The 19,025-nt window shown below is 39.1% G+C and overlaps 1 protein-coding gene across 16 annotated transcripts in view; it reads right to left on the reverse strand.

Moving 5' to 3' along the window:
* Positions 1-19,025, reverse strand: part of madd (MAP-kinase activating death domain) — a 96,434-nt gene that overhangs the window by 38,494 nt on the left and 38,915 nt on the right. For 7 of the 16 annotated variants that reach the window (XM_022198294.2, XM_022198293.2, XM_051939101.1 and 4 more), the window contains exons 8-17: positions 17,653-17,709; positions 16,674-16,846; positions 15,207-15,442; positions 14,972-15,128; positions 13,907-14,010; positions 13,622-13,827; positions 12,550-12,803; positions 12,172-12,311; positions 10,004-10,105; positions 6,131-6,190 (exon numbers count right to left, since the gene is read on the reverse strand). In XM_022198294.2, the coding sequence (XP_022053986.1) occupies positions 6,131-6,190; positions 10,004-10,105; positions 12,172-12,311; positions 12,550-12,803; positions 13,622-13,827; positions 13,907-14,010; positions 14,972-15,128; positions 15,207-15,442; positions 16,674-16,846; positions 17,653-17,709 (1,489 nt within the window). The remainder of the gene's footprint in view (positions 1-6,130; positions 6,191-10,003; positions 10,106-12,171; positions 12,312-12,549; positions 12,804-13,621; positions 13,828-13,906; positions 14,011-14,971; positions 15,129-15,206; positions 15,443-16,673; positions 16,847-17,652; positions 17,710-19,025) is intronic. The other 9 variants (XM_022198304.2, XM_051939125.1, XM_022198303.2 and 6 more) reach the window with 4 other exon arrangements.

The following is a 19,025-nucleotide window of genomic DNA, read 5'->3' on the forward strand; positions in this document are numbered from 1 at the left end:
TGCATTTAGAGAATTCACACTACAGGTCGCTGTGTGCATCACGATATCGATCAGTTCTTTGGAAAAGTCATGGATACCAACGACTTTCATTCATGTATGAATCACTTTACAAGAAGATAACAGAATATGTTGCACTGTTTTCACAACTTGAGCGTTTTATTCTAATTTCACTTCCATGGAGACAGCTTTCCTTTTCTTCCAAGCTTCAGAAGAGTCTGACTTATGCTTGGAGCCATAATGAAGGGCAAAAAGTTAGTGAAGAAAGAACAATCCAAGCTGAATGTAAACAAAGCCATCTTATAGCGTCGCGTGACGACGTATTCATCCGCTCCGCTCGCCAACTAGTTCCGAGATAATGACGAAACACTGCAAGTCATAAACCAATGAACCACCATGACCAGTTTCCACATAACAAAACATCGTAGGTTTTGTCCGAGGATCCCCTGTATTTTAGCTACTTAACCCAAATTACTGCCTTTCAAAATAGTTGACAACTAATTGAGCAAACAATGAATTGCTCCGCTAAGAACAGGAACTAAAAATAAAACAATAAAGGAGCACAAGGAGCTGCAAATAGACGAAACATTCAGCCAATAGCAGTGTTTCCACAGAGTAAACAAACAATTTCGAAGCAAAAAGTTAAAAGGAAACGCTATAGTTGCACCAAAGGTCACCGTAATAAACACAGTAGAAGAAGAAACAACACCAGCTATCAGCAAATGGTTAAAAAATGTCAAAGAAGAAGAAGAAATGAATAAAACCACCTCCATCTACGAGAGAAAAACAGAGAGAAGACTTCAGGAATAGCTTCCAGTTGGGCAAATTGTAATTATTCTGTCATGTCAGCTGATATTTTCCCTGTTTACAAGTGAAGATGAGAGAAAAAGCCGATCAGTCATGTGAGGTAAATGTTTGCTAACGCAGGAAACATGTTTCTGTCTCCCACAAAGTTCATTAAATCTGTTGAGAAAGTCTAAATATCTAATTTCTGCAAAACTGGGGGAGTTTCGTCTACGAGTACATTATGAAAACAATGAGTTGTGACTGTTCAGGCTCATATGACATTTATCACATGTCATGTAAACTACTGAAGGACATAGAACTGATTAAAACACAAAATCAGTGCAGAAGTCAAGCTTACAACCTGACAGCCAGATGTGGATTAAAGCAGGTATTTAGGGAACTTATACTGTACAACAAACCACAAAATCTCAGTAATTCTGAGCTAAAGCTGCCTTTAATCCAGGTCTGACCAAGTCTTTTTATTTGCTGACGTAAACTACTGAACCTATGTGGAACTAAAATTGCTCTAGAAAGCATACATAAAACACAAAAGATGTGTAAAATCACGACAATAACCATTTTCAAAAGCAATATTTCACATAAAAGTCACTCAAGCTTCAGCAGTTCAATTAAAAACCATTTTATTTTCCAAAACAATGCTTAAAATGAAAGAAAAACCTGAATTCTGTCACTGGATGGCTAAAAAACTCCACATTATTCAGGTTAAGTAGACAAATACTGGAGGAACAAGCTGACAATGTTTCTGGCTTGTTACACGCTGGTTCTGTTTTTAAGACATGAGAGGGGAATAAAACAGCTTTTCTGATCTGACATCTGTCATTACCGGCTGGTTTATTGTTAGTTTTTATGTGACAGCAGGGATCTGGAGCTTATTATTGTTGCTGGAGTGATTCGAGGACAAGAAATGAGGTTTAATTGAGGAAAACTAACACTCTGGTTGCACAAGCAGAAATCTTCAGCATGTTTTGGTTCAGAAATAGATAAAGGCATGACTGGTTTTCTCCGTTCGCTTCATGATTTATTCTAGAGTGATGCAGAATTTGACATTTTATCAACAAAATGTGACATATCAGTTTCAGTATTGAGTGTAATTTTTCATTTTCATATGCATATGCCAATATTACTTCTTATTTTTCCATTTCAGCCCTCTTTAAGATTATATTTTTGGTATTTTAACTATTGTTTTGTAGTCTAGGGCTGGCCCGAATAGTGGGTTCTGTCCTCCGGATATTCGGGCCCTATTAAAGACAAATATCCGAATATTCGTTCTGCCCCGTAACGTTCGACGGGGGGCGGGGCTTGTGGTGGAGACGGCCCAAATATTCGGATACCAAAATTAATATCCGGATACCACCATAGCGAGCGAATATTCGGATATGCGGGTCCAGCCCTATTGTAGTCATCCTATTGCTTTTCTATTAGGCTCTGCATTTATTCTCATGTTACTGCATAAGAATCTCCATTGAGATGAATAAAATGTCATCTAATCTTAACCCTGTAAGACCCAAATATAGAAAAAAAGAGAATATATATATATATATATATATATATATATATATATATATATATTCTCTTAACCCTGTAAGACCCAAATATAGAAAAAAAGAGAATATATATATATATATATATATATGAAGAGTTTATTTGCAAAAACGGATAACTCCGGTTTGATAAATTTTCAGAAAACTTTTTGTTTTATTGTTTACTTGAGATAATAATCAAATTGGCTCATTTTTATATAATATAGAAAACAACAAGCAAAAAATATTCATTTATATAAGAAAAGCTCAACAAAAAGAGCATAAATTATATATATGTACGAAATAATAATTATTATAATAAATAAATAAATAAAACTGATGTATTTTTGCCACAGTGGGTTTTACAGGGTGAACAGAATCAGCTGTTTTCACCAAGATCATTTTTACTGCAGGATGATTGCCTGGAAAATCCAGACCGACTTTATTTATGTATTAATATAAATACAAATAAAGGCAGTCTGGCATTGTGATGTTAGGAGACGATTTCAAAAAGGAGGGGCTAACGAATGCAGCTTGAACGAGAAAGAACCAATCAGCGTAACACGGATGTGACGCACAAACAAATCCACCTTGAAGTCCATGTAGTCCAAACAACAATGGCATGCAGCCGAGAAAGTGTCGCGGTGAATGATCACTGCCGTTTTTGTCACAAAAATCTGCGAATACATGGGGTACTCTCAAGTACAACACTTATTTTTGAACGCAACAAAAGACTCCTTCCGAACGATTAGCGGTGTTACCAATAACTTTAAATCGGAGCCAAACCAAGTCGGTGCGTATGTGTAAAAGTTGCTTAAATTTACTCACACGTTTGGAACGGGATTTTCCTCTGTACAAACAATGGCAAGAAGCCGAAAGTAACGAGCCATCCACTGCCTCCTCATCGTCGGAAACGTCAAGTGAAAAGAGGCAACGACTAACGCCATCCAAAACGCCAAGAGACCACAAAAAGATTCGCTTTGGCCCCCCTCCTCCTCCTCCTCCGGCATCATCTTCGAGGTGCTGAAGATGACGCAGCATTGACTCCCGACTCCTTGCTATGATTGGTCGTACCAAACTGTACCGGGAGGGAAACATGATTCAATTCGCCCAATGCCAAACTGACTTTCCTGTATCTCCTAACATGGAGATAGGAGATTACATGGAGATTCAGTTTGGATTTTCCAAGCTAACAGGATGATGAAGACAGCTGATGGATTTAGTCCAGAATGAGCTCCAGTGGAGTTCCTTTCCAGCTGCTAGTTTTCATCTTTATTTGCTGCAGGATGACTTCCAGGTACCCTTGTGGCTTTTTTACAGGAGCTACAAACAGCACTTGACCTCCGAGGTTAAATATGTGGTCGACCTGAGGGGGAAGAGCTAATGAAGCCAACATGACACGGCACTAACAGGTCGGCTTGTAAACAGAGAACAGAAACACTGTCAGCTCAGTAAACCTGCAGCATGAAGATCAGCAGCACAGAGGTGTTCCTGCTTCTACACCAGTCAGAGTTTCATCATAATCATAGTCAGCAGAGTCTCCAGTGTGTACTATATCAATTTTATGATGTAATTTATAGTTACAGGACTCGTTTCTATGCTTCATCCATGCGTTTGTGTTTGTAATTCATCATCTAATGCTCTTTATGATTATTAAAAAGTCCCAGAGCAATATAATTTTTCCAACATATCCAAGGATCTGTGCATTATCAGTATTTTTAATATCTGTATTTCCTACTCATGGAAGAATCTGTGCAATATCAGTGTTTTTCTGCATATAAAATAACGAATACAATATCTGAAAAAAAAACCTACAACATCAGATGCAATTTTATGATATAATTTATAGTTATGGGATGTATTTCTATACTTTGCGTATGTATTTGTGTATATTTTTCATATTCTAATGCCCTTTATGAATATTTTGTACATTTTCAAAGGTACATATCAACAATCTGTGTAATATCAGTATGAACTTAATGAATCATTCATTATTACAGGAAATGTAAAACTGTATGGAAGCTTAGAGGAGGATAACGTTGAGAAGGATCTATAAAACGTACCGGCAAGTTTTACACACAAAGATCTCAGGAAGTATTTGACATATGAAGTTAAAATTTCACAGATATCATTTTAAATAACAACAGTAAATTATATAAAAGAAAAAGTTTGAAGTAAATCAGGGATGGCCGAGCGGAAAACTCCTGATGATTTGAGATGGAAAGAGACCCAAAGAGTGGACAAAAAAAACTGCAAAAACAGCTAACACACGGTCCTTTGCTTCTGATAAACTAACTATATTTAACAGTTAGACCAGCAACCATTCAAAGCTCTGAACAAAATGCAACTCCTCCCTGAAAACTGCACAAAACACACAGAATGTTCCACTTCATGAGCACCATTGTGCCTCATATGCAAAGTCAGACGTTAGATAAGACGAGCAGCATCTCGCCTCGTCTTTACTTCACAATAAAACAAAGATTTTCACCACTCAGCTGCAGAATTTGCATAATTCTAAAGCAGTCGCTGCTCATTGTGTTCAGCACAATTACAGCAGGAATCGGTCTGACCTGTTTATTCTCCGAAGGACAAGAAAACAATGAGACAACAGATGCTGCTAGACTAGACTCTCTGCTCTGTCTGCGTCCTGGAAATGTGTTGTTTAATGTGAATGTTTTTTCTTCCAACTGACAATACCTGTAAAATAATGCTTTTTGTGTTTTAGATGATTTAAATGCAGAAAAACTGAAGTTTTATATTTGTATATTGTAAAAGAGCAACCTACTATTTGTAAAAACACAGATTTTAGAGGTGGAGACATGTAAATTAACAGTTTTTCTCTGTGATTCTACTGGATATTATCTGTAATTTACCAAATATTTCAGTATAAAGTCGTTTTCAAGGTGAATAACTTGAGAAAAACGCCGAGACGAAGCTCTACCTCTCTGATTTTGCTGTTCAATCGTCTTTTAAAGAACAAAAATAGAGCCTCAGACACAGAAAAGCTTCTGTTTTCTGTGCAAAAAGAAGGAAAATTTGCTGCTCGGTGCCAAAACATCACAACAGTAAATGACATAATTTTAATTAGAAGTTTTTTCCAGCAATGTATTGTTATTTTTCCACATTTTCACTCTTCTTCTGTTAAATTACATATAATAACTAGTGAAAAAGATTGAAAAAAGGTCTTAAGTTGCTCTTTAATGAGAACAAAACTTACAAAAGCCAAAACTTTACATAATACTCTCATAATTTCATGTTCTACATTTTCCGTTTAAATAGAAGGAAAGCTTGCTGCTCTGTCATTCTTTCAGTAATTTACTGTTATTTTCCCCACATTTTCACTCTTTTTTTGGTCAAACTACAGACTGATAGTAAAAAAAGAATGAAAAGGGGTCTAAATTTGCTTGTGAATGAGGCCAAACTTGAAAAAAGACCAAAAGTTTACATACTCTCACAATATCATGTTCTCAGGGAATGTTTGAGGCTAAAACTGGATGGATGCGGGATTTTAAATCTCATTTTAATGGAAATATTTCAGAATAATGTCCCAGCTCCACTTTTTCCTGATGGATTGAGACTATTCCATGATTCTTTTTCATTTAATAGATGGAAGTAAACAGACTGTGGAGTGAAATAACAGTTAGTCTGAGGAGGAGAACAGTCACTATGGATGGCGGTGTGGACAGACGACACTCGATGATCCACACGGTGGCTGGAATGAGGTTAGGACAACAGGGGATGCTGGGAGATGTAATTGACTGGCTTGGAGAAGCATGCAGCTCACTCGATAAAAGGGCAGAACCCACCTTCTCCGCTCCCCGGGCCGGCCTCAGTAATTATCTCCATTAGAGAATTTAGCCCAAATACTGCACACAAAACCCAGAATTAGTGCCGCAGAAAGGTGGACAGATAGAGGGACACCGGCCCAGACACAACCAGTCTGAACATCAACCCGGAACACCACACACATGGGAAAATAAATCAAAACAAAAACAAGAAGAGGGCAGACAGAAAAAGAGAAACAGACAGTATGTGCTGATGATGATCCTCAAAGTGTTCGAGAGGATGAAGATTCTTAGCAACACTTTCAACATGTGGAGCTCATACTTTGTTTACATCTGAACCATGACGATGTAAATCTACAGACATGGATGTTCCTTTAGAATGTGTATAAAAGAGACAAAAGATAGAAAGCAGTAGGGATGTCCTGATCAGATCTCGGGTCTCTTTAAACTGCTAGGTATCAGCATAAACCTAACCCTGTCTATGTATGGAAGGAACGCTATTTTTAAAAAAATTTAATATCTGGCACCGATTTTGCTGTATTAGTCAATGGATACATGATTTGGCCAACAAAGACTGCTTGTGGGACAAAGGAAACCATCCTAGTCGATCTTACTTTGTCTTTGGTAGGAGGTCATTAAATGTCATATAAATCTTTGTCATGGTGGCCTGTTGCTAGCTTCAAACTTAAAACAGAGGAAACAATCCAGTGGTGTCCAAAAAAAGAACTGAGTCCCTCAAAATCGGTTTCGTTGCTGGACTAAGACTATAAAAGATACTACTGATGTAATTTCAGGGCTTGATGATCGGGGCCTTAAAACCATCTCTGTGATCTACAAACTCTGTCATTGTTGATTCCAGTTTTTCTTTAACGCAGATCTAGTTGGAGGTCATTAAGCACTTCAGAAGTCTTTGTCATAGTGCCCATTGCTAGCAAAACGCCCACAATGCTGTTTTCTTGCCAACATGAACGAGAGTCTGAGTCCTCTAACACTACATTCATCCTCTACTACTACATTTACCCTTTAACGCTACATTTACTTTCTAATACTACATTTACCTCCTAATGCTACATTTACTCTCTAACGCTACATTTACCTGCTAATACTACATTGACCCTCAAACACCACAAAGTTTGTATTGACTTCAAAGTACCTTAAGTGTTTATTATGTTGGAAAATGGCATCACATTGGGTATTTTTATTGGCAGATGCTAAGTATTAAATGGATCGGATTTGATCAGGACATCCCTAGATGAAAAACCTTTGATCTTCAATATCATTTTTGCTAAAATAGTGATATAACCTCAAAAAGGGCAGGAAACATTTAGCAATGGGAGCCACCAAACGAAGCAAGCAAAGGCAAAACATGTGAGAGAAGAAGCCGGTAGACAAAACTCCATTCACCGAGGACAGAACGTTCTCGTGAGCGTCATTCGAAGACGTGAACGTCACCATGGTAAACACTAAACCACAGAAACGGGACTGGACATCCTTGGTGTGGTGGTAAGGATGTGCAGATGCCACACCATCGACAGTAAATCTTTTCCCCATTTATGTGTGCATCGGAAAGACTCCCAACAGTCACACAGAGAGGGGACGGCAAAGGGACAGAGGGGAAGGTGTGAATATACATGAATAATATAAAAGCTTTGCCTTCTATTTTGGGCCTAAGCTGAGAAACAGGGTGTGAAATAGGCACAGGTCACTTCAAGGGTAGAGAAATGCCAAGTAAAAGGGGCTAGAACAAACTACCACAGCAGACATAACATACCCGGGCTGTCAGGGGCATCTGAACAAAGACAAAACACATCAAAATCAAAGGAACGCAACATTTTCTATGGCAGCTATTCCACATGGAGTGGAGCTATTGAGTTCATGCTTCGTCTGTTGTTTTTTTTTCTCTCAGATAAAGGTAAAATCCAGCCAAAACAGAATTCACATTAGCCTAAAGAACCATTAGCTAGTTGGAGTTATTTTGATAAAACATGACATTTTTTTGTACTAATAGACGTCTTTGTGTTTCTCTGTTGCTTTTTTATGCTTAAATTATATCTGGGAACACATTTGTACCAATCTTCTCTCTAAAAATGTTGAATCTGAGCACATTCTATAACAGGGGTGTCAAACATGTGGCCCGCGGGTCAAAACTGGTCCTCCAGTGGGTCCAATCCGGCCCGGCTTAATAAAGAGTAAAAATTCCAAAGAAGACACTAACTGCATATTGTAAATTAGCAAAACTATAAATTTAAAATAACGTCTAAAAAATGACAAGGTGTTTTGATCATAAAGCAAAATACTAGATTGTTCACTGTTCATGCTGTCTCATTTTTGTAATTTTTGTCTTGTTTTTGTCCGATTTTTCTCATTTGTTTGTCGTTTTACGTTTCCTTTTTGTCTTGCTTGTGTTTTTTGTCTTAATGTGTCATTCTGTGTTTGGCTTTATTTGTTTTGTGCATCGTATTTGTGGTTTTGTATTTTTTGTCTACCATTTTGTTGTTTTGTTTCTCGCTTTGTCATTTTTTGTCTCATTTTTGTCGTTTGTCCATTTTTTGTCGATTTGTAACTTTTTGTCTTGTTCCATGTTTGTCTCATTCTTTATCCATTTCTCGCTTTTCTTCTTTTGTTACCTTATCTTGCTTGTGTTTTTTGTCTTTTTGTCATTTTGTGTCTTGTGTTTGTCATTTGTCCATTTTTTGTCTCTTTGTTTTGTTTCGTGTTATTTGTCTAATTCTTTGTCGTTGTGCGTCTCGTTTCTGTAACATGTCTTGTTTTTGTTGCTTTTTGTCGGGTTTTTGTCATTTTGATCACAAAATAAAATTCCACATAATTTATTTCCAGATGACTAAAAGTTGTGTTTCTTTGTAGACACTCTGATCTGGAAGTTGTAATGTGGAAATGATAAACTGAGGCTGAATGTTGCTGAAATTGAATTTATTTTTCTTAAGAAATCTCTGGTTATTCACGATGTTAAGTAAAAGATAATTCCTTAAACGTGAACTTTATCAAAATGAATTTTGTTGCACTAAAACAAAGGAAACGTGAAGTCGTTGTTGTTATTTATAGGTTATTATGCTGTGATTTTACTGGTCACTGGAGATCAAACTGGACTGAATGTGTAAGCTGAACTAAAATGAGTCTGACACCCCTGTTCTATTAGATCAACTTCTTATTTTCTAGAAAAAAGGCAACTTAATCAACAGTCTGAGTAAAACGAGACTGAGAAGTCTGTCTTTGAGTGGATTTTCCTGTTAAGGGTCTTGAGGGAAAAACTCTTGTTTTTGATTTATCCTCAATATTCTCCTTTAAATAGTGCCATATATGTTTGGCAATCCAGGAAGGAGGAAAGTCAGGCTTAAAAAAAAAAAAAAACAGTTCTACAAACCTGCTTGCTCCATTTCCTCCTCAATATCAAAATTAAAATATTCTTTTACCCCCAAAAAATGAAATGAAAAAAGCAGAGGACAAACAGCACAATAAATTAAGCAAGAATACTAAAGTTAGAAAAAACTTTTATGTAAAGTTATGTTTTAGTATGTTTAGAGGGTCTATAAACAGGTATATTATAGGTTATGTTAAATTAGAGGGTTTAAGTGATAGCATTTGAGTTAGTATGATAAAAATGGCATTAAAAAAAAATGTCTCAGTAATCAGGTAGATGACTGCAAACAGGAAGCCAGCAAATGAGTGGGACAGAAAAACCAAAAACGATAATGACATAGAATCTATTTTTATAATTCTTATTTGTTAATGTCAACCTCCTCTGCAGTAACTGTGTCGTAAACAAGATAAGATCCTACAAATACGTATTATCACTCCTAAAACCACGCTGAAGAGGCAGTAAAAAGGCTGAACTTTAACAAATATCAAATAAAGAGCGTAGTTGTGCTCTCCTACCTTTTAGGCTGGGGAAAGGTGTTGATTTCTCTCTCGCCGCCTTGTTGGGAAGAGCCAGATTGGAGAGACTGAAACTGGTGCCGTGGTTCTTGTAAAGATTGCCTGTAGTGGGCGTGATGATAATATAATCAGAAAACAGGAAGATGAGGCAAAAAAGAAAGGTATTTAACATCAGAGCTGCAACAGAGAACACACCGTGTCTCAAAATTTGGTTCTCCCCACTGGACAAAAAGTTTCAACCTTCACCATTTCGTCCTTGCTGTTATGGGGGTCCTCGGTTTACGGTGTCCTACAGTCTAAAGTATTTCATCGTTGCGTTGGAACTGGTTACGCTGCATGGAACTAGTTGTTGAGTGGAGTGGACGAATATAATAATATTCGCCGGTTGCACACTAGATACAGTATTCATGACTTTTCTAAAGAATTGATCGATATCGTGATGCACGTCGTGAGCTCCATTCTTATATCGCGCCATAAGAATGGAACTCCAGCGTAAGTTTAAGATCCACTCTATATAAATTTCTTGCTTTACCAAAATCCATTACACTCACAACCAATCTTTGGAAGCATTGTTAACATGGCAAAGAGTAAGCCACTCTTTCAGAGCCTAAGATTTGTACTCAAGCCATTGCTCTTCCAAATGCAGGAAAAACTGGTCAGCAGGTACCTGTAGCTCAAGTATCCGCTGGGGGCAGCAGTGGTGGCAAAGGTAAAACAAAGGCAGATCCTTCAAAGACTTGCCTCACACAGGACGTCCATCTGAGCCAAGGAACTGATGAGAACGGCCGAGGGTAAAAGACACCAGTCATGCCGGCGACTCAGTCAGACGCTGAAAAATCTTGGAGATGTTTCTAAGAGCTCTGTGCATCTTATTTAACAGAAACATTGGGGCTGAAAGTTTACAACAGGCAACGTACCCCACGACTCATCAAACTGGAAAAGGAGAAAGGTCTGGCTTTCACAGAGAAGTACAGCGGGTCCTCGGTTTACGATGTCCTCGACCAACAGTGTTTCTTCATTACATCGGAAGTGATTGGTGAGCGGAGTAAAGTGGACGAATACATCGTCATGCGCTACAAGACGGCTTTGTTTCCATTCTTCGGTTGTACGCCACCTTGGACTGTGCTACATTGGCTAACTTTTTGCCCTTCAAGGGACATTGTTAGGTCAAGTTGTAAAAACAGTGCAACATATTCTGTTATCTTCTTGTAAAATGACTCATACATGCATGAAAGTCGTTAGTATTCATGACTTTTCTGAAAAACTGATCATGATGCATGTAAAGGCTTTGTTTACATTTTTGTCGGAGTTCAGACTTACGGTGAAAATAGACTTATGTAGGTCCATAGGAATGGAACTCCAACATACGTCAAGGACCTCCTGTGCATAACCCTGACTTTTATGTAATGAATGCCCCCTCTACTTACTACAGATGCCCAACAGCCGAAACAGTCATATCTATACAGATGATCGTGAAAAAGCATGTTCTGAGCAAGTAAAATTCAGTGCCCATGGTATGGTTTGGAGGGCTCTGTCCGCTTCACTTCTCTCAGAGCTGCTCCTTGTGCCTCAAGGTACCAATGTTAATGCACAATATTATACCAACAGCATTCTACAAAAGGTACTACTTCCAGTTTTGGTCAGGAAGAAATAATCGAGCCCTGTGACTGAACAGAAAATGTTTAGCAGATGTTAAGAATTGGTATTTATGCAAGATGGTGCCCCTATGACTCAGCAATGATGTTCTGAGCATCTACCTGGATTTAAGGAGGAATGGCCACCAAACTCCTCTGACCTCAACCCAACTGAGAACTGTTGGGGAACCCTGAACAGTCTAATCTTTACCAGTCCACCACCGACCACCATGAAAAAGCTCAACTCCAGTGGGGGAAACTAGAACCATCCACACTCAAGAACCTCATACATCTCAAGCCTGGAAGACTGAATGCTGTGATCACAGTGAAAGGGGGAATAGTGATCATTGAATAAATAGATTATAGTGCATATTCTGTTTTTCAGCTTTGTTTTTCTGTGGAGAACAAACTTTTGGGACACGGTGTAAGTATTAGTTGCAGCCCTATTAAAAATGATTGATTCTTAACATCCACTTTGGATAATTATCGGTATCTGGCTGCAAAAGAACCAAGACGGAGTTTAAATATCCTTACTGGCAAAGGACATGAGCCCTCCGAATCCATCATTGCTGCTGTTGGAGATGGTTGAGTTGGGCGAGCTGTTGCGCGAGTCTCCTTCTCCGTCAGACTCTCCTGGAAGCCTCAGGCTACTGGGACGTAAAGGACGCTGAGCCCTGAAAGAAAACGTGTTCCAAAACAAGGTCAAAATCCATCACAGATGCAGAAACATTTACAAGCTACATGGGAAGCTCTGAGACATTCACACCATCACACCACCAAAGATTCAACACCATGAATGGAGAGGTTAGTTGGACATGCTGGGTTTGGACAGAGAGCATTGCATGGTCGGTCAGAGAGCCCATTTGAATGATGAGAGTGCATTCATTCAAGTGATGAACAAGTTTAACACACTTGTTGCCATTGAGGTTCTGGTTGAATCGAGGGGTGTATGATTCCACTTGCTCCTCTGCATCAGGATCATCCTCTGAGGGGAAGCCATACTGAGGCTCAAAGTACGGGTTGTCATACTCTTGCTTTTTGTTGGCTGGATCCACCAGACCAGCATCGGCTGCAGGTCTGAGGAACGGCTGACTGCCCAGTCCGGGGACGGGGTTCTGTAAGGCGGCGCTCGCTGAGGCTTCGATTTCAGGCACTTCGCCCTGCTCCTGGAAAAACACAGATGAGTAGAAATTGCTTGAATGTTCCTTTATTGTCACCACTTGTAATCCTGAAAGTGTGCAGATCTGAAGGCTGAACTACGAAGCGAAGTTGGCTCGACAAAAAAACTAAAAAACTAAAACTTCAGTGAGAGTTAACGGATATCACGAAGGTGGTTCTCAACTTTCTTTGTCAGCTCAGGTTTTCTGCTTCAAACTCTGTGCGCATTCACATAAAAGGAGGCATTTAACATGTCAATTGATCCTTTTACCACACAAAATAAAATGATCGTGTAATGGCTTTAGCAATGTACAGCTCAACATGTTTACAGATAAAACATTTTCCCTCAGCTGAGAATCTTTATCGCTCATAAATAAACGTTAGGAAACACTATGGAGACGCTCCTTATGGCTGATTTAATTCAGAAACTCTCAACATAACCTGCTCCCAATTGGGTTAGCACCACAGCATGAAGATCTAGTTGTTCAGCATCAGTTACCATGGAGATCTAGCTACACAGCATCAGTTAATATGGTGATCTAGCTTCTCAGCATCAGTTACCATGTTGATCTAGCCAGGTTCAAAGGACAGCCACCTTCAGGATACCGAAAATTCTGACTTTTGGCTCAACATATCTCACTAACCCACTAGTATTGCTTCATAGTCTAGCCCTCTGGTTAAAAGATGCACCCACAAAAACAAACAAACAAACAAGCAAGCAAGCAGAGGGTCGATCCAAACTAGGCACCCAATTATGGACCTTTTGCTGAAGGAGAAGAGAAACTGCAGTAAATGTAGGTTTTACTATACTGGAACGAGGACACACATGGTTGACTCCCTGGATGATTGTGCTGGGACTCGAGCTTGCGGTTGTGCTGGAGCTCGAGCGAAGAGGTTGTCCATCTAAGGGTTCGGCCGGTCCATCTCCGCTGGGAGGACCCTCGGGACCGTGACCTTCCCTGAAGTCATGGAAGTCCTGAAACTCCACCTCACTGGCATCTCCCAGAGCAGCGTGGGTAGGCGGGTCCAAGCCTGACACATAGATGTGAAATATTACAACGTAGGAAGCAATATGGACATGATCGATCTTGCAAATGAAGGAGTAACTTACTTGGCGTGTCTCCTTGGATGTCGCCTTGAATCATCTCACTAACGAGGTCTCCAAGTGAGGAATAGGATGAGCTGGAGTCGTCGTACGCCTCACTGTCACTACCGCTGCAGGAGAATAAAGTAATCACGACCAATACTAGACAAACAACTGGACATATTTGCAAAAAAACAAATTGTAGATGAACCATCCTTTATAAAATCAACAACTGATGAAGTAATGCCAAATTCTAACTTCATATTAGGAACATTTTCAGAATTATAATCCCTTCAAGTGTCAGAATTTTGCACGATTTCATTTGCGCTACTTTCTAATTTCTGAAACCATGACTTTATAGAATTTTCAGGAAGTGAAAAACACATTTAAGTTCTGTTAAAAACTGCAACTAAACCATGTTCACAGCCACGCCAGGTGTCACAATTTAAAGACTATCAAGCAATATCATCGACAAAACATGTTGTCAATAAGTGTTAATTTATTGTGACACAAACGGAATCATGTCTAGAAGATACACCTGGTCTCAAACAGAGGTACAAAAGAGGTAAAAAATGATGTTATAACTTGTTTTGACCTATGGCAACCTATCACACATGCGGATATGAGCCTTCACCCAGAATGCACTTTGTAAAATTTTCTCTGGTGAATTATCAGAAAAGAGAAACACGTCCAGGGCACCAAAGATTGTTTCTATGACTCTCTATGCAGTTTTAATATTCAAACTATGGTACATCCCATAATATGGATCTTCAAAGTTGGTTAAAGACAAAAAAATAACAAAAAAACAGATTTAGTAATTAGAATGTGACACCTGGATGGATTTAAAATTGATCTGGTTGCAGTTTTTAACAGAATTCAAATGTGTTTTTCATTCTGAAAATGTCACAATTCAGTGATGAGGCTCAAAATTGTACTTCAAGTCTCTGTAACTGATAAAATATTTATAGGATGAAGATAAAACTTCATTAAATATACCAAAAGTTAAGTTTGATGAAAGTGGGATTGATATTTCATGGAAGGACCAAGACTGAACCGGACTGTGACAATGACTAGAACCTTGTCTTTTCTTACCTGTCTGTGGGGTCGGATTCGTTGCCTTCATCCTCCAAAGGCCCAGCCATAGCTTCAACCAGTTGGGAGCTTCCATCGTAAACTCTGTAGAGCACTGGTTGTAACTGGTGTGCATACCACTTGGGTTTATCTCCGATTAAGGAGGGGTCAAACACATCTAAAACGAAGAATGATCAGTTAAATTTACCACTATTCAGATAAAATGCAGATCATTATGATGCTAAATGAGCCGTACTGTTGTGTATCCTCTGAAAGGCGAGGTTGGTGGGATTCAGAGCCCACTCTCCGTAGAACTCCACTGCCTGGGTGTGAGACAGTTTATCTGCAAAGCTGGAACGTCGCGGCCGAGATGCAAGAAAAGACGTGGACTGGAAAGCCACGACTGGCCGGGGGAAGAGACGCAATGTGCGAGTGTGCATCTGGAAACCTTGGAGAACATTTGGGGAGTTGAAGAACCGTACCATGGCAACCCTGAAAGACAAAAAGTTTAATTCAATTACTGAATTTGAACAACACTGTGTGGAAAACCTGGTAAGTAATGGAAAGAGTAACGATGTCCTGATCAAGCAGAGAGCATTGTGGGAGTTCAGCTAGCAAGGGGCACCATGACAAAGACTTCTGTGATGCTTAATGACCTCCAGAGTTCATGTGTTTAAGACATACAGTACTAGGATAGACTAAGACATAGCTTATATATCACAGTAAAATATGGAACAGAGCCCACAGTAGTTATCTTTTGGACACCAATCGATTGCTCTCTCTGTTTAGGGTTGTAGCCTCAAACCAAGCTAGTAACGAATCGCTATGACAGTCAGGGCTCAAAAGTCCATATATCACAGTGACACAAAACAGAAAGCTTCATGGTCAGATAAAATCCCATCCTGATCTCGACTAACAACAATGAACATTTTTTAACTTTGTTTTTAGTGACATTTCCACAGCAGAAACTTTGTTCAGCAACAAAAATCCTTTTGCGAAACTCAGTTCTTCCACAATGGTTCTTTTGGACAACAGTTGATTGCTTCCTATGCTTTGGGGCTGTTGTTGCCTCAAATGAAGCTGACAATGGGCACCATGACAAAGACTTATGTGGTGCTTAATGACCTCTGACCAAAGCAGCAACAATAGCAAAGGCAAACTGTCCACTGCTCTTGATTTAAGTCATCAATTAACGTTTTAATGGTTGATAATGACAGATTACTGATCTGATTAAAAATGGTTTAAAAATTCCATTTCTAACATTCTGCCACAAACTGTGCTTCCCTTTACAACCCCTGTGTAGGGGCTGAGTTGCTATCTCAAATGAAGTCAGCAATGGGCACCGTGACAAAGACTTGCACAGTGCTTAATAACCTCCCGACTATAGTCACTGCTCCCTCTGTTTTGGGCAAAACTGCTGCCTCAAACCAATCTAGCGATAGGGCCACCATGACAAAGACTTGTGTGGCATTTAATGACCTCTGACCACAGCAGCAATATAAGCAAAGGAAAACTGTCCGCTGCTCTTAATTTAGGTCATCATTTAACGTATTAGTAACTGATAATGACGCAGATTATTGACTAAAAATGGTTTAGAATTTGCACTCCGAGCATCCTGTCATAAACTGTGCTTTCCCTTTACAACATCTGTGTAACAGCAGATGTAAACAAAGAATTGGTCTCTTAAAAAATTCCAGAGACATCACTTGATGTTAAAGCCTACCTCGTGGCCACATCCACAGAGTCGACGTCGTTGCCGTAAATCAGAGGGTTGAACTCGGTGGAGGACGGCGAGGCTTTATCTCGTCCGGGCGGAAGCAGCGGCATCTCCTGACCCTCCTGGAACTTCTCCAGGTTCAGGATGGGTTGGGTGTTCAGGCTCATACTGGCCAAGGCCTAGAACGGGATGCAGTGAAACAAATCACAAACACAGCAGTGGATATGACGGCTAAAAACACAGCGCTGTGATGGACCACCCCCACAATTGGCATCAACATTTAGCCATGGATGTATTATCAATTTCTACACTTAACGGGACATTATAGACTTGTTTGGAGGGAAACAATTAGAGCCAAAGTGTGTTAGATGGAAAATCTGGTGACTTTATGGTATGATCTCACTTCTGCTAGCAAGCATCTCGGCTTCCCAGCAGTGTGCTGGAGTGAGATCACAATTAGATCACCACTTTCACAGTTTTTGACAATTTTTCAGCCGCTGAAGGGTCAGTTTTGCACATGTTGATGCCTGCGGTGGGGGTGTCGTTTTGGAGAGGAGAAGCACAAGGGAAGTAAGTCACTATGCATGGTTTGCATTGAGGGAACTGCTGCAGACTCAAGTGTCAATGTTTAGCTTAGCATAATGGAACATTTAGTTGCTGGGTCAGGATGAATGTTAACTTCGTCAGAGTGATTAGCATCATCGTATCTTGTTTTTTGGGTTTTTTTTGTGGGCTACGAGGACACTCACTGATGCCAAGATAGATGCACGCACATTCAGTCATGCTCAAGCCAGAGCTAAGCAGTGTATCAAAAAAACTGCTCCGCGACATTCGGCAACACTGTTATGCAATTTTGTACATTCTAAAATCTGGAGAACAGGAGACAAAGTAGTAGTGACAAGCAAAAACAATGTTAGAGAAGATATATATGTAGATATATCCGTGCAGGGGCATTACACATTCCACAGGAGGAGAAATGAGTAACCTTATTTTCAGAGGAGAAGATCTGCTTTTGGGTGATCACGGTCAACCTAACCAGACACTAGGAAGGGGGATAAGAGAGATGCGAGGAGAATCACATGGAATGACGACAACTTCATGACTGACACTGGAAATAGCACATGACGAAAGGATCACAACCCTTTCCCTTTTCGTTTCTTTGTCTCCTTTCAACAGCACTTCCTGTTTTATTTGTCTGTTTCCGCTGAGTATACTTTGGTGTCACGCAAATGTGATCTAATGTCATGTTTAATTTCCAATTCCACAAATAGCTGAAGAAAGGAGGTAAGGAAATGTTAACTCGTGTTTGTTTTGAAAAGGTGATGGACAGCCAGGAAGGAGAGAGATTTGAAAGAGAGAAACAAGAACAAGATGAGATGTTTTTTTTCTGTTTTATGATTCACATGAAACACAGTGAGACACACAGAGAGAGCAATAAAAAACCCAAACTTCACCTACAGCAGGGGTGTCAAACTCATTTTAGTTCAGGGACCACATTCAGCCCAATCTGATCCGAAGTTACCAGAAAACTTACAAATTAAAAAAAAAATAAAGTGAATTTCATCAACATTCAGCCTCAGGTTATCATTTCCACATTACAACTTCCAGATCACAGAGTCTCTACAAAGGAACAAACATTTAATCACAGCTATCGGGAACTAACAGAAGCCAGACAAAAAGACAATTAAAACATGACAAAGTGTTACAAAAATGAGACACAAAACGACAAAAGCGAGAAACAAAATGACAAAAAAAGTTTGGAAGCGCCAATAAAATGGACAAATGACAAAAAAATGACTAAAGCGAGAAACAAAACAACAAAATAATAGACTAACAAAACAAGTGAGACAAAAACCCCACAAAATGAAAAAAATGATACACAAAGCACATGAATAAAGCAAAACACAAGATAAAAATTAGACAAAAACACAAGCGAGACAAAAAAGAAGCACAAAACGACAAAAACATGAAACGACAAAAGTCAGACAAGAAAGACAAAATATTATAAAAATGAGACAAATGACACAAAACAAAAAATAGACCAAAAAGCTAGAACGCGACAAAAAAATGGACAAATGACAAAAATTAGACAAAAAAATGACAAAAGGGAGACAAAAAACACAAAACGGCAAAAATGCTGCACAAAATGAGAAAAATAAGACAAACAGCACAAACGAGACAAAATGTATACACAAAACGACAAAAAATGAGACACAAAATGACAAAAGAACAATAAACAATCTAGTATTTTACTTTATGATCCAAACAACTTGTCATGGTCTAGAAATGATTCTAAATTTCTAGTTTTACTAATTTACAATCTGCAGTTAATGTCTGAATTTTTACACTTTGGAGGCT

This window comes from Acanthochromis polyacanthus, chromosome 2 (genome assembly GCF_021347895.1).
Source record: "Acanthochromis polyacanthus isolate Apoly-LR-REF ecotype Palm Island chromosome 2, KAUST_Apoly_ChrSc, whole genome shotgun sequence".
Taxonomy (NCBI): domain Eukaryota; kingdom Metazoa; phylum Chordata; class Actinopteri; family Pomacentridae; genus Acanthochromis; species Acanthochromis polyacanthus.